General features: G+C 41.7%; 1 protein-coding gene across 1 annotated transcript in view; it reads right to left on the bottom strand.

Moving 5' to 3' along the window:
* Nucleotides 1–27,757, bottom strand: part of pax7a (paired box 7a) — an 84,748-nt gene that overhangs the window by 3,115 nt on the left and 53,876 nt on the right. The window contains 2 exon segments of the mRNA XM_051930401.1: nt 13,237–13,486; nt 27,073–27,269. Of these exon segments, the coding sequence (XP_051786361.1) occupies nt 13,237–13,486; nt 27,073–27,269 (447 nt within the window).

Genomic DNA, 27,757 nt, shown 5'->3' with positions numbered 1-27,757 from the left:
GGACACCTGTCTATTTGAGTTTACACTCACACTGAACTCACAAGTTAGACTCAACAACTAACTTAATAAACATCAATTTACAGTGTGGGGGAAAGTAGATCAATCAGAGAAACACCAATGCGGACATTAGAACATTAGAAAAATTTAGACAAGAACAGGCCATTCAGCCCATCATGGTCACCAGTCCTATCTACTTAAATCTTCCAAAGAACATCAAGTCGAGTTGTGAAGGTCCATAAAGTTCATCTGTCTGCTACACTGCTTACTCCATGTGTCTATGGTTCTCTGTGTGAAGAAAAACTCTCTAATGTTTATGTGAAATTTACCCTTAACAAGTTTCCAACAGTAGGGGAACACGAAAACTCCACAAACACATCGACTTAAAAAGCATTTGATCCTGTTGTCCTGGAGAAGTGAGGCGACAGGCAGTGTGAAAGTAAAAGGAAGCCAAATCACAACAGTTATGTGGGTGAACACAAAGCAGAATGTGCTACAGGTTGATGTAGGGATGCTCAACCTGAATACTTTGACTCTGTCTGCTGCTGTCTTTGTTTTTGGAGGAGGTATGGCCAGATCATACTTTTTAGATAAAGTCAACCAGCTCTACAAAATATAAAGTGAGAGATTAAACACTAACTGGGGGGACCGCTTGGAATAATGAACGGCTATGAACAATCCTCACTAACAAGAAGAATGACTTAGAGAGTGCTGGATTAGGGAGCTTTAAATGAAACACAATTTCATCTTTTTTATATTTTATAAAAATCACCTCTTGCACCTTAGTAACAACTTTATTGTTCTTTTTGACCCAGCAGGGGAAATGTGAAATAAAATAAAATAACACAATATCAAATAATGAAGGAAGTTTCTATATTGTGAAAAACTGCATACTCTCATGTGGAGCAATGTCTCAAATTCTTCTCGAACTATGACAAGGCCATGCGTTTGCCCTATTCTTATACGACCAAATTGTCATTTTTTGTACTTGTAATCCAGAGAAGAGTGCTGGTTTGACTCATGGCATACTTACTAAAACTCTAAGTCTCCAAATGTTATTTTTGCACAAATCCAAAATCAAAGCCCTGGGTAAGTTACTGACTCTGACTTGGTCCTTAAAGAATGAGCGTGGGTGAGTGCATCAGTATGCGCTGTGGTGGGCATCTCGCCTATTCTTGCCTTGTAACCTTGCAGTCCGGATGGACTCAAGTGTCCTGTGGTTCTGAATTGGAAAAAGAATGATGACATGGATGGAAATTCAAAAACATGGTTTTTCTTGGCTTAACATCGTATGGAAGCGAGTTTTCCAAACGTAGTAAGGCAAACTTTGGAAAATGACAGCACATTATTTACTGGCACAAAAGTGTCTAGGAATGGGCCTGGGAACGATGCAGCTTTAAAGCCATAATTCAATGGTCACGACAGGCATGTTTTAGTGCACATCACTGCCGTCCTTTTCTTTTTAGTCAGAAGTGCAGGTGTAGCCCTTGTTTTTGGTTAGACCCCCTCCCTCCCCTGCCCAAGTATATTTGATAACAGTTCACTAATCACACTAATTATAACCCATGTACTTTCACATCCCCCTAAATTAAAATCCTGGCAACACCCCTTCCTGTTCAGGAGATGTTCTTTTCAAAATTAAGATAAAATGCTAAGCAAAAGGAAACTAGTAACAGAAGATGCTGAATTGGATTTTAATACACTGGCTTTTCAGCAGAATAAATGTAAGCGTTAATCAGCTGCACACAAAAGCTACAATGAGATGTACACAAATATGCCAATTAGTTTGTTCACAGGCTAACACAGTAAGCGACATTTCATTGGGGGCTTAGCTTCTAGAAACAAAATGAATAAAGAAATAATTAGCTCTCTGTTTATGAGATTATCGACATACAGCTGACAGTACTGTGGTAGTACAAAGATAAAAAGTCATTGGAAAAAGATTTTCTTCAGTGTCGAGCTGCTGCGTTTGAAGACTTGTTTGCTCCAGTATTAGCTGCACTGCCAAGCATGGAGCATCTTACTAAATTAATGGCCTTTACATGGAACCTTTCACAGTGAATCCGAACTCCAAAAAAGCATTACACAATGGAGTGCAGCACATGTTCTCACTGACACTGTTTCAGTAGATGAAGATTATGCAGTACGCCCCTCTTTTAGCCTTCGTAGGGGGATGGACTGGTCGTGGAGACTGTTCAGAGTGGACTATGCTGTCAGGCCAGAAACTGTGAGGCTGAGCAAATCAGTGAAAGAGACAAGAGACGCAATGCTGACTGATCACATGATCCTTCTAACTCACAGGTCATTGCCTACCACCCTTAACTGACCACCTAACTGAATCAAAGAAGGAGGCATGAGACACTGACGAGAGATGAAATGGAGAAAAATTCTTCTTCTCAAAAAAAAATAAAAACGTAAAGGAGGCAATGCAGAAGTATTTAAGAATTTAAGGGGCATCGACTTGTAACAAAAATAGCAATTTCTAAGAAAAAAACTGCAGCGGGGTGACAGATTACAAGTGCTCAGCTTGGCAGCCTATTTCCTTTGACCGCTTATGATATCACACAAGCCAAGACCGTTCATCAAAATACTCAAATTAAAAGAAATTTTAAAATGACATATTAGGCTACAATCACACTGGTGAAGGGAATTTGGTGTAACCATCTGCTGTTAAAAAAGACCACTCACAGAAGACTTGACTTTGATTTTATCTCCTCTAGTTTAAAGCAGTCAATGTTGTAAACTGTTGTGCTTTATTTTACAGGGTTGGCCACTTTCAATCACTAAGGGAATGCAGTTAACATTAAATAAAGCAGTAAACAGAAGTTTAGTTAGGACTAAAACCCAACTTTGTACTTGTGCTGCACCCATACAGATTCCTCATTTTCTATCAAGATTCAGTTTAGTGCAGCATCTGCAAGGCAGCAGAGACACAGCAGGACAAACCAACTGCAGGAGTCCTGGAGTTTCAATTTGCGTGGCCTGTGCTTTTATGTCTCTCAGTATGCTACGTTACTTATAAATTAATAGAGAATGTTACATATACAAACACTGAATAAGGGACGTGCAAAGATGGTTGGTGTCCTGTTGACTCCGGTAGGTGGGTCTGGACAAAAGTCTAGGGCCAGTTTTTGATCCTTAGTGGGATGTGTAACTTTATTTGGTGACCAAACACACACACACACACACTCTTACATACAGCATACTGACACCACAAACGTGAAGTGGATTAACTCACAAGAATAAACAGGTTTGTGCATCTGAGCGTTACACACCCTGTAAACACACTTCAAACCTACTGGACCAGGCTTGACAAACTCTGTGCTGCCAGAGTTGAACAATTCTGCTTTTACCACAAGTTCCTTTCTTTCTTTCTTTCTTTCTTTCTTTCTTTCTTTCTTTCTTTCTTTCTTTCTTTCTTTCTTTCTTTCTTTCTTTCTTTCTTTCTTTCTTTCTTTCTTTCTTTCTTTATTGATTTATTGATTTATTTACATTTTCAATTTAGATTCTAACCCAGGTTGGCATTTTATTTCACTTTCTACCTAAATAAGCCCAGCTGACCGTTCAAAAGCGATAAGAGCAAACACTGCACGGATTCTGTAGAGAAGGTCCTCGAGCGTCTGGAGATCCCCGAATTCACCCACTTATGGTAATGTACTGCATGTTTAATTTTTTTTGGCTTTGTAACTCTGTGCCCAAAACTAAGGTTTAACTCTGTTTTTAGCCCTGTCTCCTCATGGTGCTCCATCTGACGTGAGTGTACGGCACAAACTTATTTTTTTATTATTTTTATTAGTTATTAGACGTTTGATGCTTATATCAAAGTTTGCATGTTCTCCCCGTGTCTGCGTGGGTTTCCTCCGGTTTCCTCCCACAGTCCAAAGACATGCAGGTTAGGTGCATTGGCGAATTTAAATTGTGCCTAGTGTGGGGGTGTGTGTGTGTGCCCTGCGGTAGGCTGGTGCCCTGCCTGGGGTTTCTTCCTGCCTTGTGCCCTGTGTTGGCTGGGATTGGCTCCAGCAGACCCTCGTGACCCCATGTTAGGATATAATGGGCTGGACAATGACTGACATGACATGACTGACTTAAATGTCATGAAACATTAAACTGTTTGCATATTTTTTAAAGTTACAACACAGACAAATTAAAGGAGGACTTCAGTATTTCCAGAGTTGATTTTTTTTTTCACTAACACGGCAAATGCCTTGGTTTCTCCCAAAAATCTGTTCTTGTGTTATTAAATAAGGCATTATATATACATTAAAAATGTGTCTCCACCATCAAGTTACAAGAACGCTCTATGGTGCCCCTGAACAAACATCAAACAAAAGCTTTAAAACTTATTGGACATGTCTACTTCACAGAACAAACGTTTCCAAATTCAGAAAATCCACATCCACATTTTTGCAGTATGTTTGTATGCCAACAAACTGGACATAATTCATTTTTATCACAGATTCACGGCGTTATCTTCCCCGAGAGGTGGATTCTCACTTGTTTGCTTCTCTCTTTGCTCTGATTGACATGGAGGGAGATGTCACGTAAACAACTGTCTACAAACTGGGGTCACACGTGTGCATGTGGGAGACACCTTAAGGGCTCTTTTGGTGGTAATTCTTCTCTGAGCGCCAGAGGTTGGCGCTGTTGCCTGATGCCTTTCTTCTTTCTCCTTTAGCAGATTGAGAGCCAAACCACCCATGATCTCACTTCTGTCGACTGTCCTCCTGAACCTGCCTCTAACTGGCCCAGGAGCATTGAAAACTGGCTCTGTCGCCATCTTGGACAGTCAAATGTACAAATGTATCAAATGTACAGGGAACACTTTGGTGCCCCAACCCTTTATATTCTCTCAGTTTTTCATTTGTTCACTGGAAACATAGAGGTTTTCGATGAGACAGCGGAGGAAAATCCACATGTGTTACAGTTAACAACACTGCATGTCAAATAGTGATGTTTAGGTTATTATACAACAACATTGCCATTCTGTTATGGAGGAAAGTTTTGTAGAATGTGATAAAGTAATGCGGACATTAGGCTGTGGCTTTATGATCTCACCAAATCACTCAAGCAACGTGTACGCTGACTTTGCCATCTTGCTAGGTACCTCCTGTTGCTGTAGTCACATCACTTCCATGGTGTTTTTACCTTGAACGCAATAACACATGACAGAAGGTACAACTCAAATCTGACGCACTACTGTACAATATCCTAAAGTAAGGCCTATGTCTAGTTTTGTAGCACAATTTTGTCTTTTAGTTAAAATGTTTCAAAATTACACCACAAAGGATGTGACTTTGGAATGATAAACTAGAGTTGGCTGCATTGTAACATGCATGTCTTTGGGTTGTGAGAGGTAAGCCAGAGGACTGGAGAAATTCCTACACAAAAGCTGGCGAATGCTCATACTCCATATAGTCAACTGGAGCTTCGTGCTGTTGCAGCTAACAAATTCAGTTAACAGGCTTATCTCTGTGACTTAATTTGACTCTTTTAGTTTAATTCTGGAAAACGGTCAACTGTTGATCTTTGATGGCTGGAAAATCATTTCTATCAGTGACAGCAAGCAAAGCCTGGCATGACAAAGCGGCTAGTCTCAATTCATGTCTGTTTTTTACAGCAAAGGCCTTCATCCTCAGTAGCCATTACTGTACATTTTGCACAAGTGCTGGCCTATTGTCAGTTGCTGTGAGCCTTGCTGTAGTAAATTATTCCCTTTCTGGCATCCTTAATCTGCCTCTCCTTGTGTTTTCTCTTGTTTTTAGTCAGTTGCAGCTCCTTATTCTGACACACAGTCATCTTTATAGTCAGACATATTGATGGCATAAAATGAGAATGTTTTTTGTCTGAACGATTAGAATAAAAAGTAGCAGTGCTGCCCTTCTAAAATGGGTTGAAATCTAAATAATCAAATTTAGACCTCAGCATAACGTTCACAGTGCAGTGAGTCCATCTGGGTTCTGCTTCTGTTACATGCTGTTTGGTACAGGATTAGTAAAAGCAGTGCTAGTGTTTGTGATGCACCATCTGGTGGATAGAAGAGACCCAGCAACCAAACAGACACACAGACAGACACACAGACAATTTTATGAATCTAGATATGCTTTTGCCTGAACAAGTAAATAGCCTGTGCTGAAATCTCACTGAATATATGGCTGCACTGCACAATTCACAAAATGAAGTACAAGAAATTACATCACTATGGAGAGAAAGAATGAGGAATGAAATAAAGAAAAAAGTGAGACTTGCTTAAAAATTGTAGAGACTAACAAAAATGAACTGTATTTGTGCACATTTTTAATAAGGGTGCAGTCTCAAGACATTAATAATCCTCCGGAGTATCCTTAGCCACAAATATAGACAAATTGAATATGTTTTAAGGTGTATGTTGGTGCCCATTAAACTGCCTTTGTAAGCGAATTGACGGGAAAACAATAAAAGAGAATTAAGATCTGAAAACTAAGGCAAAAAAGAAAAAAATTCTAAATTTCTTATGACTGTAAATCTCACGCTGCATCTCTACTAAATGTCGAATAATAAAAGCAAAAAAGTAGTCCATTAAATAATGAGCTCATTTAAAGGTAAAATGCATCCCTTATTGTGAAACAGGTTGGAACAAAAACCTAACCCTAACCTTAACTTAGTTTCTTTAATAATTTAATTGCTAAACAAGTATTTAGGTATATGTGTATATTTTCAGTATATATGTATCCTGCATTGAGTCCTTGTATGAGGTAATCTTATTTTAAGTATACTATAGTCTTAAATGTGTATAGCCCTCTATAGCAATAAATAAGAATAAGATTAAATATAATTAAATCGTAGTCCCCACATTTTTCAAAGGGTCTTTACTGCAAATGTCTCGGCCAAGTGCTGTTTGATTATTTGGACTTAGACCTAAGTGATACACAGACCCTTGGCACTACGTCCCCTCATTTCTGCCGAGTTGTAACTCCATAGATTGTGAAAGGATGGGCAAGAAAGTCCACACAGATGACTGATGAGCGAGCACACCCAGAAGATCACAGGGCAGTCAGAGGTGCACAGCGCCAGCACCAGAGTCAGTACCAGTAACTGGGTTTAGATATTTACCATGAAGAAATAATGACACTTTAATCAGAATAAGATACCTTCACTGCGGTGGGTTGGCACCCTGCCTGGGATTGGTTCCTGCCTTGTGCCCTGTGTTGGCTGGGATTGGCTCCAGCAGACCCCCGTGACCCTGTGTTTGGATTCAGTGGGTTGGAAAATGGATGGATGGATGGAAGATACCCTCAAGCCTCCTCTCCACTCCTCATAGAAAGTCATTCTGCTTTCATTATTCATCTTACATGCCATTTTAAAACATATCACTATTCTCGGTGACTGCGATTTTTCCAATTGTTCATTATTTCAAAATTAAGTAATATTTTTGTAAGTAGAAATTGAGGAAGTAGTAATATTTGTGTGTGCAAATTTTACTTCAGTCATGCTATGTGGAAGCGATGAGCATCCACTGCTACACCTCAGCAAATTTCTTCATTTGTCTTGCCTTCTGTAAGTATATAATAAAGAAGCTAGGAGAGACGTGTTCCAGCAAGAGTAGCTCTATTTTATATTTTTTTTAAATATGAACAATTTAAAAAGATGGAAATGCCAACATTTACACAGTGTTTTTAATTGGTAAGTTGATTAGATTTTAGGTCATTTTGAAAATGAATACTTGGGATGAAAAATAATTTTAAATCCAAACTGATTAGGGATTTGGGAAGTGATATATACTGTGAATTCTGTAAGTATTCAGATCCCTTCATTTTCTGCATATTTTATCAGGTTGAAGATTTAATTTCAAAAGGACAAATTTGCCAGTTTTGCCTATCAACCTACAGGCAATAAACCATAATGACAAAGTGAAGTTTTCAGAAAGTGAAAGTTTGCAAATTTATTTGTTATTAATCAAAGACTGAAATCTCTCATTCATAAAAGTATTTAGAACCATCATCCTGTATTTTGGAGGAGCCCCTTTCGCTCTTATTACTGCTTCGATTCTTTTTGAGTGGGCTTCCACAAGCTTTGCACACCTGGATTTGAGCAGTTTATCCTACTGTTCCTGACAGATCTTCTCAGGCTTTGTTAGACTGGATGGGAGGCTATCTATTACCAGTCATCTTCAGGTCTCCCCATTAATGTTCTGAGGGGTTTAATGCCGGGCTTTGGATGGGCCACTCAAGGACAGTGAAAGACTTGTCCCAAAGCCACTCCAGTGTTTTTCTTGGCTGTATGCTTCGGATCATTGTTTTGCTGAAAGGTGAACCATCACCACAGTTTGAAGTCACGTGCAGTTCAGTCCTGTCTGCCTGTCCCTGTCACTAAGAAGCACCCTTATCGCATGATGTTCCCACCACCGTCACACTTCACCACAGGGATAGTACTGATGAGCACTGCCCAAAGTGTTTAATTTTTGTCTCATTAGATCACAGAATCATTTTCCTCATGCATTCAGAGTCCATTAAATGGCTTTTGCCTAACTCTGTACAGCTTCCATCTAACCACTTTACCATAAGTGCCTGATTGATGGAGTGCTGCTGAGATGGCTGTCCTTCTGACTGGTTTTCTTACCTCAGCAGAGAACTTCTAAAGCTCTGTTAGAGTGATCATTACATTTTTGGTAACCTTCCTGACCAAAGTTCTTCTTGCCCAGTTACTCTGTTTATCCAGATGATCAACTATAGGAAGAGTCTTTGTGGTTTCAAATGTGTTGCATTTCACATTTATAGCGAGCACTGTGCTCCTGGGAACTTCCAAAGCTTTAGAAGTGTTCTATACCCTTGCCCTGATCTAGGACTCACCACAATTTCACCATGGAGGTTTACAGAGAGTTCCTTCGATTTCATGGCTTGGTTTTTTTGTCCTGACATGCGGTGTGAATTGTGGAATTTTTACACATGAGCGTGGGTCTTTCAAAATGATGTTCAGTCAGTTCTGTTTGCCACAGGTGGACTCCAGTTGAGTTCTAGACACATCAAGAATAATGAAAGCAAACAGGATGCACCTGACCCCAATTTACAGTACCACAACAAAGTTTCCAAATAATTAAAAAAAAAAAGAGAGATTTCTGTTTTTTTAATTAACACTTCAGTTTGGGTACTGAAAAAATTCATCTCTTACTCATATGTAACAAGACCTTAACAGAGGCTTCTTTTGGTCTTCATGACACTAATAGAACCTCAGTAGATCGGTTATTCACCTCAGTGCAGTGTGGCACATTGACATGATGGTATACTGACTTGTTAATATGAAGGATTCACAGGTCTTCTACTAAATATGGAATATCAAGAGCTATGTGTCTCAGTTAAGCCCCCCTCAGACCACTCCAAAGTGAAGTTTTGTTAGTAGGTTGCATTGCAGAGTTGAATAAACACTTAACTGCTGCTCTTTAAGTGTTATAAAGACCAAAAGAAGTATTTGTTAGGGTCTTATTACATACTAGCTGTGTAAGCTCATGCTGTAAAAAGCCCGAGATCCTAGAAACTGTTGAAATTGTCAGAAAAAAAACTGAAATGCAGAGTTGGTGGTTTCTTTTTGTGGACGTGCTTGCCCCCTTTGTCTATCAGTGGCTAAGCGAGTTTCTCTCTGACTCATTAACTTGGGGCCGCCTTGCCAGCTCTTTGAACTTCATTGCTGTAGCCTTGCACATCTGGGCTGGACAGACAGACAGACACACACACTTCCACGTGTAGACATTTATATATAAGAAGTAAATTACATAAGAGTAAATGAGGAATAGATGCATTTTTGCAGTACCTAAACTAAAGAGTTACTTTGAGTTTTAATTAATAAATAAAGCCTTTTTGAAAACAAGTTTTCACTTTATTATTATGGTAATTGAATGTAGATTGATGGCCAAAAATGGCAAATGTATCCATTAAAAATTAAATCTACAAAGTGTGCATAAGGTGAAGGGGGCTGAATACTTTCTGAGTACACTGTATGTTAAAATTGTGAACTTTCCCATTAACATCAGTATACTGTAGGAATGGATTTTCCATTAATACTTTACAACGTGATTCTGTATGGTGGTATGGTAGGCTGATGGTTAGTGTGCTGCTGTTTCCCGGATCCAGTGTCTTGGGTTCAAATACTGGTCCTGGTTGTTTCTGTGTGGAATCTGCCCCTCCTTCTCGGATCTGTGTGGGTTTTCCTCTGACATCCCAAAGACTTGCTGGTTAGGTTTACAGGCACTTTCAAACTGGTTGCATGTGTGAATGGGCTCTGCAGGGCACTGGTCCACTGGCCAAAGCTTTTTCTTGCCTTGATCCCAGTGCTGCCAGGATAGACTTTAGCCCAGAGGTCTTCAACTCATGGAGGTCTGCAGGTTTTCATTCTCACCATTTTCATAATGAGTGATCAGATTTCACTGATAATTAATTCTTTTGTCTTAATTTTAATTGACTTGCTACTTAAGACTCAGATTACTTAATTGTTTCATTTTGTTAATTAGCAGCCAAACAATAATGAGATACAAAACAAGCTAATACATGACCAGCTAACCAGTGGCCATCATACATTATCTGAAAATAAAGACAGGTGAAGGTCTCAGTTGTGCTTATCTGCTCAGGTTCACAAAACATTTGGATGGTTCTATTAGAAAATGAAAATGAATAATTCTGGAAATGACTGCTGTGGCAGATTGAGAGCAGGAACAAGTCATGAAGTTAAATAACTGGTTTAATTAACAGCAAGAATCAACATCTAATTAAGAGACTGGTTGGAGTAAATTGGTTGGAATTTGAGACCCAACTATGCTGGTAATCTGTTGACTCACTTCTGTTTAGGTGCCATTTAAGGAAAAAAAAATAAAGCAATTCAGAAGACCAAATCTTGAAAACAAGTCAACCAAAATGAAGGGAAAATGAATTAATTAGCAGTAAAAGCTGATCACTGATTAAGAAAATGGTTAGAATGAAAACCTGCAGCCACAGCAGCACTCCAGGGCTAGGAGTAGGAGATCCCTGCTCTAGCCCTGTTGAACCTGGATTTCATTAAGTGGGGTTGAGAATGTCATCCTATGTTATGTAGTTCTGCTTCCAGGTAATCAAACACCAGTTACTGGCAGATTTTTGAAAGCACAAGAACTGCTGAGTGTTCATTTTAAAATCTTTTGTTCATTTATCTAACCTGACATAAGCATCATTGTGATGCTGCACAACATCTTGAATGAACCTGCCTTCAAAAATGTAATGCTCTATAAAACACAAACCCAACTTTAGTACCTGGGATGAAACAAGAACGGATGGGAGTTCCACTGTGAAGGCAGTGTAGACAAGTTTATTCGCACCTGGTTTTCTCACATTGCGGTGGGTTGGCACCCTGCCCGGGATTGGTGCCTGCCTTGTGCCCTGTGTTGGCTGGGATTGACTCCAGCAGACCCCCATGACCCTGTGTTCGGATTCAGCGGGTTGGAAAATGGATGGATGGTATGGATGCTTTTCTAACACTACACCGAGTTGCAGTAAGTTTTCTAGTAGTGTGAAAGTGCCTTATTTTGGGAAAATAAGCAGACTTCCTTTACTGAAACAATAACTGTGTGGGCTTCCAGAGATTGTTAGATACCAGAAGAATTCACTTTATATAAAGAGACATGTAGAAGTTTAAAATGAAGACCACTATTGGCTGTTAAATCATTTCGCTGTGAGCGTTCCTTATTAATGTTGTTCGATTAACTAGAAACAGACCCATCACTCAGACTTTGGCTTGCTGTTTCAGTATTCACAATTGGTGGCTCGAGGTACCATATGACTTCCTCTGTGTGGACCCACAGTGCTCTTGTGTCATAACTTGTTTTGTGCCCACAACTAGCGGGTTGATTCCAGTCCAGTTGTGTGCCTCCACAGTACACAAAACTACAACCTGGACTGAAACAAAATTGTTTAACAACTTATTTTGGTGTGATAGTGTGATAGCAAGTTAGGTATTTGATAAAAGAAGAATTTCTGAGCATTTGATTCACTGAAAAGTCTCAAAAAGGATCAAAAGGATGGGCAGCTGTAACCAGCTATTAGTATGTCCCCTGTTTCACTCTCTTTTTCAGTCTGGTTCTGCAGTCCCCTGCTTTCTCCCCCTTGGTTAGTTCAGTGCTGTGCTTTCTTTTTTCCGTTGTTCCCTTGCTCTATGTTCTGGTTGTCACGCCTGCAAGTCGTTCTAGGGTGTGACTAACACGTCACCCGCGGGCTCTAGCTTTTCTCAAAGTATCTGGTATCGGCATTTGGCTGCAGATTTTTATCAAGAGCACGTGTCTCCTCACATCCAGAGGCAAGTGTTGGGTCAGGGGCCAGCACATTGGGGAGGCAGGTATTGATCAGCTCCACTGCGCACAAGGTTTCAATTTAATCGCACAAGTTAAAGACATTAGAGCATTTGATTGTGGAGAAGCCGAGGCGAAAGAGAGCAGAGGTCAGAGAGGACAATTCAAGGGCATGGCTGCAGGAAAAGGCATTTGCCAGAGACAGAGGAAGCACCTTTAACCCTTTGAGGCTTTGAGGACTCTGACCCACAACAATAATATTATTATATATTATTACATATCACTGGACTGAAGCTGCCATTTAACCTCTTGAAAAGTTGCAGCACAAAAGACTAAATAAGTTGGGAAGCTGTTGTGGAGACAAGGAGCTAATCAGAAAGGAATGAGTGAGCATGCACCTCGGCAACGCACTCGAACAAATCCCTTCTTGGCGATCAGGCAGGATTTGCAAGATAAGCTTTAATAGCTTTCCTCTTGGAAGAAAGGAGGTGCGAGTGGGAAGCTACACGCATGATGCTGCACATAATTTTTCATTTTAAAATCCAATTCACCTTCAAGTGTAAGGAAAGCTAAAGCGACCCTGCAGCTTCTCGAGGGGCTACTATAACTTCCTGCCACTGTGCGGCGCTGAATGGTGTGCAGGTCCTTCAGAGGGTGTAGTTGAGCAAGTGGTCCTTCATGTGTGGAGATGCAGGCTAATTACACAACATCTCATTAGATACCTTCTCAGTGGCCACAAAGGAGGACAGGCTTGAAGCGAAAGAACTTCAAGCTCAGAAGCCCCATTACTTGTTTTTATTATGCTTACCCTGATAAGACAGTGATGGACTTTATGTATAATTAGCACAGGGGATGAGTAAGTCTAGTTGCTGAAAGCTACAAGTCACAGCACACCATTAGTGGTGCATAAGTAAAAACAATTGCCTGACAGACTGAATTAACAATGATGTTCTACTTACTCTGCCCATACTGACTGTACTGGTATCCTGCAGTCACTGGGTCCACGCTGTAGCCAGTAGTGCTGTAAGTTGGCGGACAGTAGGACTGCGATGTTGGTAGGCTGTCCACACCCTTAATGGTGTCCGAGCGTTGGCTGCAGCTGGCTGAGATGCTGTTTGAGGAATCCAAGCTGCCATGAAGTGGAGAGATGGAGAAGTCGTGTTGAGGCTGGGGTGCCACTGCACTGGGGTTACTGAGGATGCTCATCACCTGAAGAGGTCAAAAGGGTAAGGCGTCAGAAACGAACATTTACTAGCCTGGCAGACCTGGTGTGCCCAGCGGAGACACAGTGATAAGCAACACAAAAAGGCAAACATGCCAGAGCGCTTGTGGCCCTGGGCCGATTTGAGGGTGCATGCCTGGAGAACACATAATCTCTCGTTGTCAGCTGCAAGGGCAGCCTACGGCTTGTGCATACTAATGGTTCCAGCAGATTCTACTGGATTATATTTTACATAAAGCCACATTTTGCTCTGTATCTTGTCACACTCATTTGTACAACTGGATTGGTGGCATTTTTTAACGAATGGATCATTTTTAAGGTCTCTTCATTTATCATTTTATTTTTGTGTTCTTCTACTTACAGATCTGTTAGGGAACCAGGGTACATCAGGCAGCCACCAGCAGCCAAATGGAGTGCCAGGTTCACACATACTCATGTACAATGGGACAGCCATTTCCCTTTAAACCCTGACCTTCTGCTGATATCACTTCTGAGTTCTAAATGCGGTTGTGCTACATTAAAAAGTGCTGGTACAACAGAATCAGAGCTCCAGGCCCCGAAGGGGAGAAGTGACACTGTCATAGCCGGTGGCATTTCAAGGTTTTGCTCAGCTCTCCCCTCCAGTTTAAACAGGTGATTGTCAGAGAATGACACAAAATGGCTCCTATTGAGATGCCCGTCTTGGCACTGAAAGGTGAATAATTTAAATCTTCAGATTCACTATAACCTTTCTGACATCGATTAAAATTGCAGATGGAAAGCCTCTCAAGTCTTTGAGGCTCTGGCAGAATAGATGTGCACCACTTTTCTATTTATTTCCTGTAAATTTCACAGCACTGACCTTGCTTTCTGTACACCAGACTGCACATCTGCCTGAATTTGGATAAAATGTGACAAAGAGAAATATTTTGGTCACCTGACTGTGGACATCTGACAACAGAAAGAGTACATTGATAGTGTTTGATCGACAACAGGATAGATATGAGAGGCTTTACAGTATCTCAAGACTTGACAGCACATATGGTGGACAGATGTAGAATAGGACCCCCCAGCTGCAGTGCAAGAACAGTATATGATGATCAGCAGCAGCAGATGTCCTTACTGGTATGAGCATTAAAGCACGTGGTCACTGGAACTTCACATACAATGTGCTGCTGTAAGTACGTATTATACTTTGTGGGCCAGCACCCAATAGCATGTGCTCACACCCAGCATGCAGTTTGTGGGTGTATGTTGTGTTGGCCAACACCCATATGAGCAGGTCAGCCAATGATTTTGGACCAAGAACGTGAGTCCCACCCCCAACTCATCTGCATACCAAATTTCCAAATCGCTCAGTTGTTGCTTTAGCAGACTATAAGCACCTTGTCCATATTTTAAAATAATTCCAGTGTCTTTACTTCTAAATCATAAGCCGCAGCAAAAGAAACTCTGGGCAAACTTTTTCACCTTCATTACACTGAGAGGAGTGTTGAGGTCTCAGCACTTGCTTTTATAATCTATTTCCTTGTGCTAAAGAGAAATCAATAACATCAGCGCATCTGCAGTGGTTTATCAGATGTGGGTGTTAGATGGAGATACCGAGAGCTGTCACTCAAGCCAAATGATGCAGAACCCCGGGCTGTCCTACCACGTCTGAGGTCTGACAACACAAACAGCCACTAGCAGCATTAGTCGATAGCACTTAACGTAACAGTTTCTCCCGTGCCTTGTTTGTAGTTGGCTTGAGAGCACAGTGTCTGTGTAGATAATGCAGCCAGGGCCCAGTTTAAAGGACAGAGCCCGAGGCTATCCCCCCTTCTCCCAAAGAGATAGATTACTTTATAAATAATAGTCAAAAAAGTAATTAATTCTCTCAACTTCTGAGCCGTCCACCCCGGAGCTATGTAAATGTAAAACTGTAAAAAGATACAATGTGCATCCTTTCAGATAAATAAATAGAGCATTCATGACACAAAGACACTGCCTTTTATAAGATCTTCATTTCCTTCACTGTCAAATTACATATTTTTCTGGTGGCTTAAATGTTGCATGAAACAAATTCTTATGTTAAAGAGGCATTTGCTAAAGAAAGGAAAACTTCTGAGCTAAAGTTTAACTAAATTAGAATTATATACTTTGACTAAAGAGAAACAAATTCTAAGCACAAAGAGGAGGCAGCATGTAAAAAGTGAGGTGCATATGTAGGGCTGCTTAATTGCTGCCACCAGACACATAGAAGTAGAGACGGCTGCTAAGTGTACATATTTCCAATCATTCATCAGTCCAGAAGATCAGTAAGGAGATGTCCACTCAGTCAACTCACTTTTTCCATTCCATGATCACAAAGAATCCATAGTTTATCCTAGAAGCATTCCGCACAAGGTAGTAGTCTAGCATGGGCAGGATGGTAAACCATCTGGAGCTAACTGGAGAGAACCATAGACACATGGAATAAGCTAATAAGCAAAAAGTGTGGTAGACAGTCAAAACTAGACTTGTTGTTTTAGAAGAAGTAAGTGAGAAGTAAGGACTAGCCAACTTTGTTGGGCTGAATGGCCTGCTCTCGTCTAGATCTAATTGATCTAATGTTTTAATGTGCAGCTCTCTACACTGTGGGTACTAGCTTACAAACATGAACACACCGGCACACAGGACACTTGCAACAAAAGATGAACTTTAATTCCTCTCACTCTATCTTTGTTAGACATGAGGACTACATTTCACTAGGGACAGCAAAGCCCAGAAGTCCTTTTGACCAGTTTGGCCAGAGCTGAAATTCTGATGATCACAGAAGGCATAGATGAAGCCTGCTACCATTAAAGCTTGGTTGTTGACAGCTTGGTAGCAAACAGGAAAAAAGTATTTCTATCTTGTCTGGAGTGAAACTGCAGTCAAGCGTGCCGAGTGCATCCCTGCTACCATAACCCCCTGCGGACACAAGTAATGAGAGTGCTGGGAGTCTGCCAGAGCCTGCTGCACTGCTTCCAAACAAGATTGTTTAAGATCTGTCTTGGCCTCCTCCTCCTCCTCCTCCTTTGGTTTTGTTGTCTTCTGTAAAGCAGCCGAGTGAGCAGCTTTTGGTACTACAAAGAGTCCTGCTGGATGGCACAGGCCTGAGGGTGAGTCCGCCTGCACAGTGCACTGATAGGAGCCGTTCCGAACTCTGCAAACCTTAATCTGTTAAGGACTGGCTTAAGCACTCTGTTACAGACACCCTTTTATTTAAGTGAAATTAAATGCCCCTAAGAGCTACCTTCAAGTTAGAAAAGGTCATCGGGCTAAAAAAGGGTTTAATTGACTAAGAAGCATGAAGGGAGGCCGGCAGACCGGATTTGACCAGAGATGCAGCCTGCTAATTTTGATGGCCAGGCTACTTCTGCTCTTGTTGGTGAACAAATTTCACACAAAGAATTGTCTTGGCTGTGTTACATGTTAAAATTTAAAAGTATAGTAGGTTATGGTATCCTAGAGGGTGAGAAAATTAACATTGTTGGGCCAGTGAGGGGTATGCAAAAGAAAGTACTCTGGCGGCCTGGGAAACTCTCTCCAACGAGCCAGAGCTTGCGGTAGCTAAGTTTCTATTGACTTATGAGTGAGAAATCTCATATGAGGAAATGTAAGTCATCCATCTTGGGCCTTGAAACTAAGAGAGTGGAGCTGATTAATACAGTCTTAGGTGAGGACATGTCTCTGTCTGTAAGTGGACAGTGTAAGGATGGGTGGCCATTGAAAGAGCAAATTAACTGCTAGGCTTGAGCTTATTCCAGTAAACAGAGCTAGTGATGTTAACTTCTATATGTAACTTGAAGTAGTGTGTTTAGTTGATGACATCAATTCAAATAGAATGACAAGAAAAAAGGGGTTATCATTTAGCTTAAAGGGGTTTAAAGATTCCAGTTATCTCAAAAATAATACTTACAAATATTTGATAGAATAATGGCGTGCCTGTGAGTGTGCCTAGCAAGTCCTTGATATCTCACACAGAAGTGGTTTCTGCCATGTGCCAGTGCATTAGAGATGGACTTTACTGCCTGTGACACAGGGATGCCAATTGAGTTTAGAGAATGAATAAGATGGAAGGTCTGACGTCTGAGAATATTCTGTAAAACTTCTAGAACAATTTTTGGGCCATATTCAGTCTAAATCTGAAGAAATTGAGGGCCATTTCTTTTGGGGGCAATCGTCATTCAAGAAAACATTCCATAAATGGAATCTTTACAACTTAGAAAGAGAAAGCAGAGAAAAACTTGTAGAGATCTCTTTCCATTTGTGAAGTTTAAGAATAAGATAAGATATTCAAAGTTTGTCTCTTTCGGAAAATGGATAATCGATAGTGAGGCGAAAGAGGAGCATCAGATACAAGGCAGAAAAAAATAAAACAATAGTGGGAGCAGAAATCCAGTCATGCATTAACCTGCTTTTTCATTACAGCCAGAGCCTATTCAATCAGCAAAGGGCACAAGCAAATAACCACTATAGTCAGTATGCAGTCCATCACAGGGCAGTCTTACGCACACCAGGTCAGTGTAGACTTTCCGTTCAATGTGACATTTTGTGTGGTGATTGTGGGAAGATATCATAGTCCAAGAAAAAAAAGGAAAATGCACACAGAGGTCCCTCAGGTGACATTTGAATTAGGAACCTTCTGCTGTAAGGCAACAACAGCCATGTCCACATGAGAAGAAAGGTGAGACTGGATCCTATTCAGAATACGGACAGGGTGGCTAGTTGTTCTGGACTTGCTGAATATTTTCCTTGTAATGTCTTCATGCAAACTTTTTATCGTATTATTGCAATGACATCTACAGGACAACTATAAAAAACTTGAGGATGTTTGGAGGAGGTGCCTATGAGGTGGTCTCTTGCTTTTAATTTTTAGACATTTGTTAGTCTGATAAGTCTCGGCAGATTTAGTTCTACCTGAATTTCTTAAGCAGGTCCCCAAGTGATAAGCGGTGTCACTTTTCAGAATAAGAGCCTCTAAGTCCATTTCTTAACAGTAAGCAGAACCGCTTGCCACATAGGATGGGCTAGGAGACAACTGGGGTGCTCATTTGAAAAACAAAATGACTATTTAAACTGATAATGATGATTGCATAAATTTAATTAGCATGTTTTGTCACGCCGGAAGCAGCAATGTGTAATTAAGGAATCTCTTCTGGCGCTGCACACCCCTGCTCAGGGCTCTGATTGGCAGGGAGCAGATGACCGCAATGATTTCCTATCTGAGCTGCATGTCACGCGACTAATTGGCTGTAGCACGTTAATCGAAAGTGAAAAGTGATGCCCGCCAGCGGCTGGTCCATCATAAAGCCCAGGGAGACCAAGGGTGGGAGGGAGGGATGAAGAGGGTGGCGGACAGTTAATTGTCTCCAATTAGGTGGCAGATTGGTGATGACAGAATCTGGGCTTTGACAAGCTGGGTACAGATGAGAGCGATTAGCAGATGACAAAACAAGCTGTCACTTCTCAGAGAGTGTTAGCTGATTCAAATATTTTGCATGCAGTCCATTAACCCTTGGTGTTGGTTGTTGCTGCCTGGCCACGTTCAAAGCTATGTTTGCATCCCATTCTATACCCTGGAGTCTATGATGAAACACAGACTCTCCCTTTTTCTTGGTTACACCACTTTCATGCCCCTAGCTGGGGAGTTTCTGCACAGGAAACTACACCTTATGATGAGTCTGGTAAAGTGGTCCATCATCTGTATCTGCTCTTTCTTAGAGGTACTGCCCACACCATCCTGCAAGTACTGCCCTCTTGTTCATGTTAATTTGCAGTATCCACGTAAAAGAAATAAGATAATCTGACTGTACGTGGTCTTGTTTTTTTTTTTTTTTTGTTATTTCGCTCAATCTTTGAAATCATTTGAAGGTGAAAGTGGCAGGCAAGTGGCCAGCTCTCAGTCTTGTCGTTACCGCCCCTTCTGCATGCTCAACAGGAATCTGCAATTCCATCCCTGATATCTGCCACCTTTTCTGGAGTGGCCCCTTAACCAGAGGTTAATGTCCTTGATGGGGATGCAATTGGAGAGCGCGCCCAGTGCGCTTTGCTCATTTCTCTGCGGTAATACATCACTTAGTGGAGAATAAACTGCAACCCCACAACACCTATGCACCCTCCTCACCACACCACCACAGCACAAGTCTGGTCTCTTGCTCAGGTTATTTCTGAGGCATACATTTTGCAAACTGAGCGTTGCCTCCACGGGGGCAATGAGAAAACCACAAGGTGGATGGGTATTGGTGAGGGGGGGATTCAGTTTGTTTGCGTATAACAGCAGGGAACAGGCCAAGTGAAAAATGTCAGGTCAAATTGTTCTTGACAGTGTTAATATCTGCACCTCATAGCGATAATTACATGTAAATAAATAGTGAAATAGCTCTCAGCTGGAGATGCAGCACTCAGGCCCGGCAACACACTCGGCAGCTGGGGACACAAGCAGCTCCTATATTAATATTTTATTGGAAAGAAGCCTCATGAGCCTCAGAGAGGAATGATGCTGAATGCACATTTGTGAGGTGGACGGAGGCCACAGGGGTTGTAAAAGTTCTCTTTAGCTGGGGAGGTTGGAAGGCAGGGGTCTCTATTAGCTTTTACCAAACCAGGATATAATTTTTTTTTTAAGTAAGAGCACTCAGCACGAGCTGCTAGTTTAGAAAAAACAATAGCCTAGCTGCGACAATACCCACACACTCATTATACTTCTGCTATGTCCTGTTCCGAATTTTCTCATCAAACAAATTAGCAAAAAAAAAACAGAGGTGGGAAAGGTCGTCAACTTCACTTTGTCCTACCATATTACACTCAGAAATCACTTAGGTATCATCAGCATGATCTGATCTTGGTCCAAACGAAATGGCCTAGGGTAGCAGTGAAATCAAGGGTGTGATCTCCCATCTCCTTGTACAGCTAAAGATTAATCATTGGCTCGCACCTGTCACAGTGGCATCTGGAACTAATAGGGAACACATGGAGACCTCCAGCACTCATGGTTTAGTGTACACATTCCTGGGCACACCGACTAAACTACTTTTCAACCCCATAGGATGGAATCTATTCACAGGATTATTCAACGCAGAGACAGAGGAGATCCCCCATAAATTTTCTAAGTTTGAATTGTCCAACTAAAAGAAAACAAGGGTGGTGCGGTGGAGCAGTGATAGCGCTGCTGCCTCGCAGTAAGGAGACCTGGGTTCACTTCCCGGGTCCTCCCTGCGTGAAGTTTGCATGTTCTCCCCATGTCTGCGTGGGTTTTCTCCGGGCGCTCCGGTTTCCTCCCACAGTCCAAACACATGCAGGTTAGGTGCATTGGCGATCCTAAATTGTGCCTAGAGTGTGTGTGCCCTGCGGTGGGCTGGCGCCCTGCCCGGGATTTGTTCCTGCCATGTGTCCTGTGTTGGCTGGGATTGGCTCCAGCAGAACACTGTGACCCTGTGTTGGGATATAGCGGGTTGGGTAATGGATGGATGGATGGAAAAGAAAACAAAGCAGTCCAAAATTGTGTTGGGAACAAAGTAGGAATTAATGCTGGACACAACGCAAGTCCACTACAGGGTACATATACTCAAACATGTATACTCATTTTCTGATTGAAAAGTCAGTAGGAGTCCTCCTCAGACCAGGTGAGTTTACAGCTCTGTGTTCACATAACATGGGGTCTCGGAGGAAGCTGGAGTATCTGGGGAAGAAAACAAAACATGCATGGAGAGATTTCACGCAGACAGTGACTAGGCTAGGAATCAGACTTGGAGCTGTAAAGCAGAGGTGGTCTAATCTAGTCATCCATTTTTACCTTTACCTGTTATAGATTCACAGGGAGATGAAGTGAATCCTCATAGCAATTAGCACAAGGCAAGAACCAACTCTGCAAACCCTCAAATAATACGCCAGTTTAGAATCGCCAATTAACCAAACACAGTCATCTTTGGAACGTACGTTAAACAAGTGAGACAGACACCTAACACAGATACTGCTCACCTCTCTGTTGCTGTGCTTGCCCGTAAGCCAATATTTGTATTTTGTAAAGCTTTTTGCTATGTGTGAAATCGTAAGGCGCTTTAAAAAGAACACGATGTAAATCATCACTAGATGATTCAAGCATAATGTCCCATACAGTCGGCCACCCTGATGTCACACAAAAGTGCCACTGGCATACCTTAGAAAATTTCAGCAGGTTGCAAAGTACAAAACAGATGTGTTACCGTTAATCTTTTTGGAATGGGGCTTCCATATTTTTAGGGGAAAATATCTCAGCAAGAGTATGCTCATTGATATTTCAGCCATTTGAAGAAGTCCCTTGGTGATGGTAAACAACAGCACCTTGGCCATGAAGAATAGCTTCACCTTAACCTTTATTCTGCTGCGATCCTGGGGACCTGTGCTACAGCAAGGCTGGAAGTGAGACACAAAAGCCACAGCGCTGGCAAATGTGATGATAAAGCAAATCTCATTGCGGCCAGAGCCATTCTCCAATCATCTCATAATAGGAAAAAAAGACAAAGTTTTGTAGCAGAAGTTGAAAACATTTGTGTCGGAGATGGTGTCAGCGCTCTGCCTGGACTCCTTATTAAGTGAATACAATTTTCAATCTAATAGGCATTTCTATTGCGTGGGACCCACAGTGTTGAAATTGGTCTTAGCCGGTCTCTACTTAAATCCTCATCTTCTAGGATTTAGTGAAATTTATATTGGCTGCCTCTCCAAGATAAATGTAAATCGCATTCCCTTATATTTACTATTTATCAGGATGCAACAGCTCACTTTCTGCAGGAAATATCTCTCACCAGCACACAAACACCCTTGCATTTAAATAGCATTTTATTGTCCGTTCCAGCCTTTCATCTGAGAGGCGGGAATAATGTTTCCTCTCTTGGGAGAAGGAGTCCAGTGCTATAGTTTGCAACAGCCAAGGGAAAAAAAAAAAAAAAAACTTTTTGAAAAGATAATAGAAAGAGGATCCTGCCAACGTATTCATTTGAACATGGCCAAGGTGTCTGTCAAGACATGCAGCTCCCATTTTTTTTTTTCAGTTTGATTCTGTGGCCAGTGGGTTAGAGCCTTTGCTCGTGTTTAAATGCTTACGTATCTTTATTTCAGTGAATAGTCACCGCTGGCCAGAGCTCTCCAGTCACCATGCCATGAAGGACAAGACAAAGGATTCCAGAAGTGGAGTGATACACAACTGCCTCTGGCTGGGATCGTTCTTATGACACAAGCGTGTGTGCAATGTGGTTACATGTGTCACAAGCCCCTGCCTGTCCCAGATCCATTTATTGCCCAACTGCTCCTATTGCCTTGCAGCAGCACCAGTGTCCAACATCAGTAAGTGCACGTTGTGTGTGTTTTTTTTTTTTTTCTGAAAATAACTTACAAAATAAGCCAAGCAAATTTATTCTAAAAATATTCGCCAGTGGTTATGATATAATTCCCTCGCCTTTCTGCCAGCTTCCATACAGTATTTTTGCTAAATCTTCTTAAGCTTTTTTTTCTTCTGCTTGCCAAATTGCGAAAGTATCTGTATTTAAGTCTACTTTTCATTAACAAGTATCGACAATTTGTTTTTGCACGTCTGCGTGCACCCTCGGAGCCTGCCAGCTGACATCGTGCCCAGTGAAGGGCTTAAGACAGAAGTTTTAATAACGTGAGAGAGTATGCGACCCCCTGCTCATTGATATTCAGGTATACAATGTCTCATAAAATGCAAACAGGAAGCGCTGAGCCAAAACTAGATTTTTTTTTTCTTATTTTCTTTTTTGGCAACGCCTGTGTGGGCTTCTTAAATGTAATTCATCCAGTTTAAAGTGCTTCCTTGTTAATCGAACTCCAGAGTGCGGCTACAGACCCCCTCCCTTATCTCTGGCAGACAGTTGTCGGGATTCACTTTGGAGAACTCATTTTGCGCGCGCTCTACCGTCGAGCAGGCCTGGGGATATGGATCAAAGAGAGGATGCTGAGAGCGGCTCTCTCTCTCTCTCTCTCTGATCCCCTTGTGCTGAAACCTCAGCGTTATACACAGCCTCCCCAACATCAAAAATGAGCCAGAGACACTCCATTCCAGGAAAGAATCTGTTTGCCTGTCTCCTTGTGCATCTCTCATTTGTCTAGTATACCCACATGTGTCAACTCTGCTTCACAGTCCACCCCAGTTCCCCGAACGAATGAGTCTGCTTCTCAGCCCATACCATTGCACCATAGACCTTCAGAGTATTAGTCCACATCATGGTATGACCATTGCTAGTGCTAGTCTAGGTCCACCTGTATGCCACATCTGGCCAGACAACTTTCTGCACAAGTCAGTTCTGGTGTGTTTCTTTGGCTGTCTCAGTGTACCCTTTTGGATGGCAACCCATCAATCTGCTTACCCAGTGCCTCAGTATCATTGCATTCCCGAGGATCTTACTCTTGAAACGTATTGGTCAAAATCACTGTGCAGCCATCTTAATGCTGTCCCTATCTGGGTGACTCCGTTTGCTTCTGATTTCAAACTAGACCCAGTGTCCTCTAGTTCTCAAGAACACCAGTCAACATCTGAAAGCTTCTCCAGCTCAATGCATCCACATGTATCCCTGACCGCACATCATTCAGAAGTCCAGTCCTATTTAATATGCACATTTTACTTAAAATCTATTTTGATGTTGTAGTCTATATTTCTTATTATTCAAGACCAGCTTGGTCTTCTCTGTTCTTAAAATATTTGCTGAAACCAATAACATATGTATCTGCACTTAACACTACTTTGATTCTCAGTGGGCTCTGACTTTGACATAAATTTCTTTCTGTTTTTTCACTCTCTTCAAAAGCGAGATTCTATTCTGGTCCCATATGGTGTAATATTGCTCCCATGTTATGGTGATCAAACATTACACAGGCAAGATTGGAACCCACCAAGGAAAGGTAGCAAACTTGTATTTTCACAAACTGATCACAATATTCATTTCAGACAGACAGCTCCTCTCATCACTGGTGTGCCACCCCATCTCCTTGATCCAAGTTCTAGAAGGTCTTCCCAGACAGCTGCTGGAAGCAGTCGGCTGACCTACACACACAGAATTCTTTTCCATCCCTCTGAGGGGCTTGCTGAGATAGTACTTGGCAAGGGTGGGCTGAGGGGGTGCTGGGAAACCAGTGGATATTCTTCCCTCCCTGATACTAACACCTGTTGACGATTCCAATCCAACCTGTCTGTTCCTCTGGCACACAGCCACTCATACTGAATACAGGAAATCTCACTTTCATCTGTGTTAACAAGAAGTCGTACTGAAGCAGAAATTCACAGAGCAGAGTGGGAGGCCACAGACAGATGTTTTACTTGCCCAGTGGACAGTTTGTTATTATCCCGGACTAATTAGAGCTGACACTCATGACAGGATCATGCAAATGTTTACATGGTGAAGGTGAAGACACTGGAGGTCTATAGTCTGCATGGCCTGGTGGCTAAGGTGTTAGACTGTGACTATGTTAGTTATAGCATCTATTTGTATCATCTAACTGTCCATCCTCTCATTTTCTGGCTAATCTCACTCAGAGTCAAAGTAAAGAAGAAGCCTTTCTCAGTAACACACTGGCACAAGGCAGAACCTCACATGGAAGACACAAACACTTGCTGGGTTAATGTATATCACTCAGTCTTCCTGACTGCATTTCTATGGACAATGGGAAGAAACTGCAATAAAGGTGGCTTTTCCAAGACATGTCTTGCTTATCATGGAAACTGGTCCAAGATTGCCTTTACCATACAAAATGCTTTATAAAGTTTAACATTTATTAATCAAGGCATTGTCCACATTCCTAAACAGAAGCAGGGTGTCTGAAGCAGAGCCTCTTCTTGTATTTATTTCATTCCATTATAGTTTGCTGGAAATCATGTGAATTAGTGAGAAGAGCCCACACTATCATATTGCATTCATTGTAAATGTTCGTGGATCCGATAGAAAAAAAAAAAGAAAAGCGCATGCTGCTTTGCCAACAATTCACAGCCATGTGCTTTCTGTGCAAAAGCATGTTTGTCTGAAATGAGCCAGCTCTTTGAATGGGAAAACAGTTGCAAGTAATTGTGCCAGCTCTTCAGAAGGAAACAGAAGACTTGTGCTCAAATGTGCTATTTAAGGCTTTCAACCAAACAGAAGACCACCTTATGAACTTCAGCCTGAGGTGGTGTTGTCCTGTAACATAAATTTCTTTCTCTTACTGTACACTCATGGTAGTGCAACCAAGCTACTTCTGCTTGTGCTGCTGTGCATTTGTACGTATTGTGTGTCTTTGTGCAGGGCTCATGGATCTGAAATGAATTCTCATACTCCTGTCACAAATGTCATTAGTTTTATCAGCAACCAGGAACTGATGAGAAAGCCACATGTTCTGCGGGTGTCATGTTATTTAGCACCCTGCAGATTCTGGTGGAGAAGTACCAGGCACTTCTTCAGAAGATAAATTTCCCTCTGGAGGCACAACACTTGTCTAAAAGCAAAACTGAGTACTTGGGTTGTCCACCCTGCAGTTCTATTTCCAGCTGGCCGCATTGCTCATGTTCTCCAGAAACGGACAGCAGAGAAAAGAATCTGAAAAATACGGTTCAGGGAGGTCAAACAACTTAAGAGCCCTGCAGGAGTGGGTCGACACCATTTGAGTCTGAGGGGTATCCGTTTGCTTTTGCAGAACAGAGCTCGGCACAATGTTAGTAAAATAAAAATGTAGCTGTGATGTCAATATTTATGCACGGTCTGCAGGAGCAGCATTAGCGCTAAAGCCCCTCCACTCCGATTAACAATCAAACACGCTGTGTTATCCCCCAACTCTCCACTACAAGAGAAAATCTCTTTTTTGTAATCAAATCCTTAATTCTTTCTTCTCAAGAAAAAAAAAAGAGAGTAATACCAGAATGTCTCCAATCTGCTTTGAAAATATAAGGAAAAAAATGGCTTCCAATAAAATACGTGTGAACGAGGGGGTAATTGGGGACAAATGCAGCATTGAAATTCATTTTCAACTCTTTATGCACCATTTCAATCTTATTTTCTGCTTGTTAACCAGATCTTGTTGCTCAGGGTGGGCAGAACTGCCCAGTATTGGTGGTAATTGCGGATAATTTACTCTTCAGTGCTGATTTGCATCAATACCAGTCTTTTTTTATTCCATGCTATTTAGGAATCAGCCCCTACTAGAAAGTCTCATTTTAAATGCTTATTATTCAAGGTGCAGAGAAAGGATGGCAAGAGGAATTCCCCCCCCCCCCACCAATCCCCCTTCTTCCAAATATGCAGCTTGAGTACAAGCACGGCATAGTGCTAACATATTGCTGGCATCTCAATGACCACCGCACAGGTCTGCTCCCATGGGACTGCAGAGACAACGGGGTATCAGACTTGGAAAGGATAAGATGCCCCCAATAAACTAACAGCCGAGCCACCACTGTTGACAGATACCTGGTTAAAAACCTGAGGTATTGGTCATGCTGTAAAAGAGTGCCTGCAGCGTCATCTGCCAGTCCCTGGATGTCCTGCATGCCTGATTCTTTCCCAGTTTCTAGTCTCTAACTTTAATAGAGTTCACTCCATGAGGTTACACCTCCAAAGCCATGTACTGCACCTACCTGTGGAGACAAGCCATTGCTGACGGGGTTCATATGGTTGCTGGAAGCCGAGGGATTCATAAAGCTATCTGAATAGCTGGAGAAGGTGTGTCGATTGGATGGGAGGCCATAGGCAGAGCCACTCTCCCCCGCCAGACCACTTTGATGCATTGTAGATGGAGGGAGAGGTTGTGGCCGGTGAACAGTGCTGCCACCATCTGAAAGTTGTGAAAAACAAACTGAAGTTGCATTGAAAAATGATATAACCAAAATGAACAAAAAAAACTCTCACTCTACCTAAATTGTAGGTTTATGACACAATTCCACCTTGACAAAGTTTTTTATCCATGTATGCATTGCTTTAACCGATGTTAACATTTGAGAACTTGACTCATCACAGGGTACAATTTAACATTTTCATTTAACCTGACCATCATATCTTCCGATGCAAGTTCCCACAGAAAACCTATGTGGGCATTAGTTAGTCATGTCATGTAGCGTCCACACAGGCAGGTCACTGGGCCACCAGGTACATTATCCACTACAACCTCGTGAAGATAACAAAATCTCATAATTACTTCCAGTTTTTAATAATTACCCTTAAATTCTATCTTAATTACTCTCACTGATGAACCTGCTTTATAGAATGTCTAGTCATAGTTATCGTAGATAATGCTGTCTCACAGCTTGTGTTGAAATGGTCTTC

This window comes from Erpetoichthys calabaricus, chromosome 8 (assembly GCF_900747795.2).
Source record: "Erpetoichthys calabaricus chromosome 8, fErpCal1.3, whole genome shotgun sequence".
NCBI lineage: Eukaryota > Metazoa > Chordata > Cladistia > Polypteriformes > Polypteridae > Erpetoichthys > Erpetoichthys calabaricus.
Note: the sequence above shows the minus strand (reverse complement) of the source record. Positions and strands in the feature narration are given on the sequence as shown.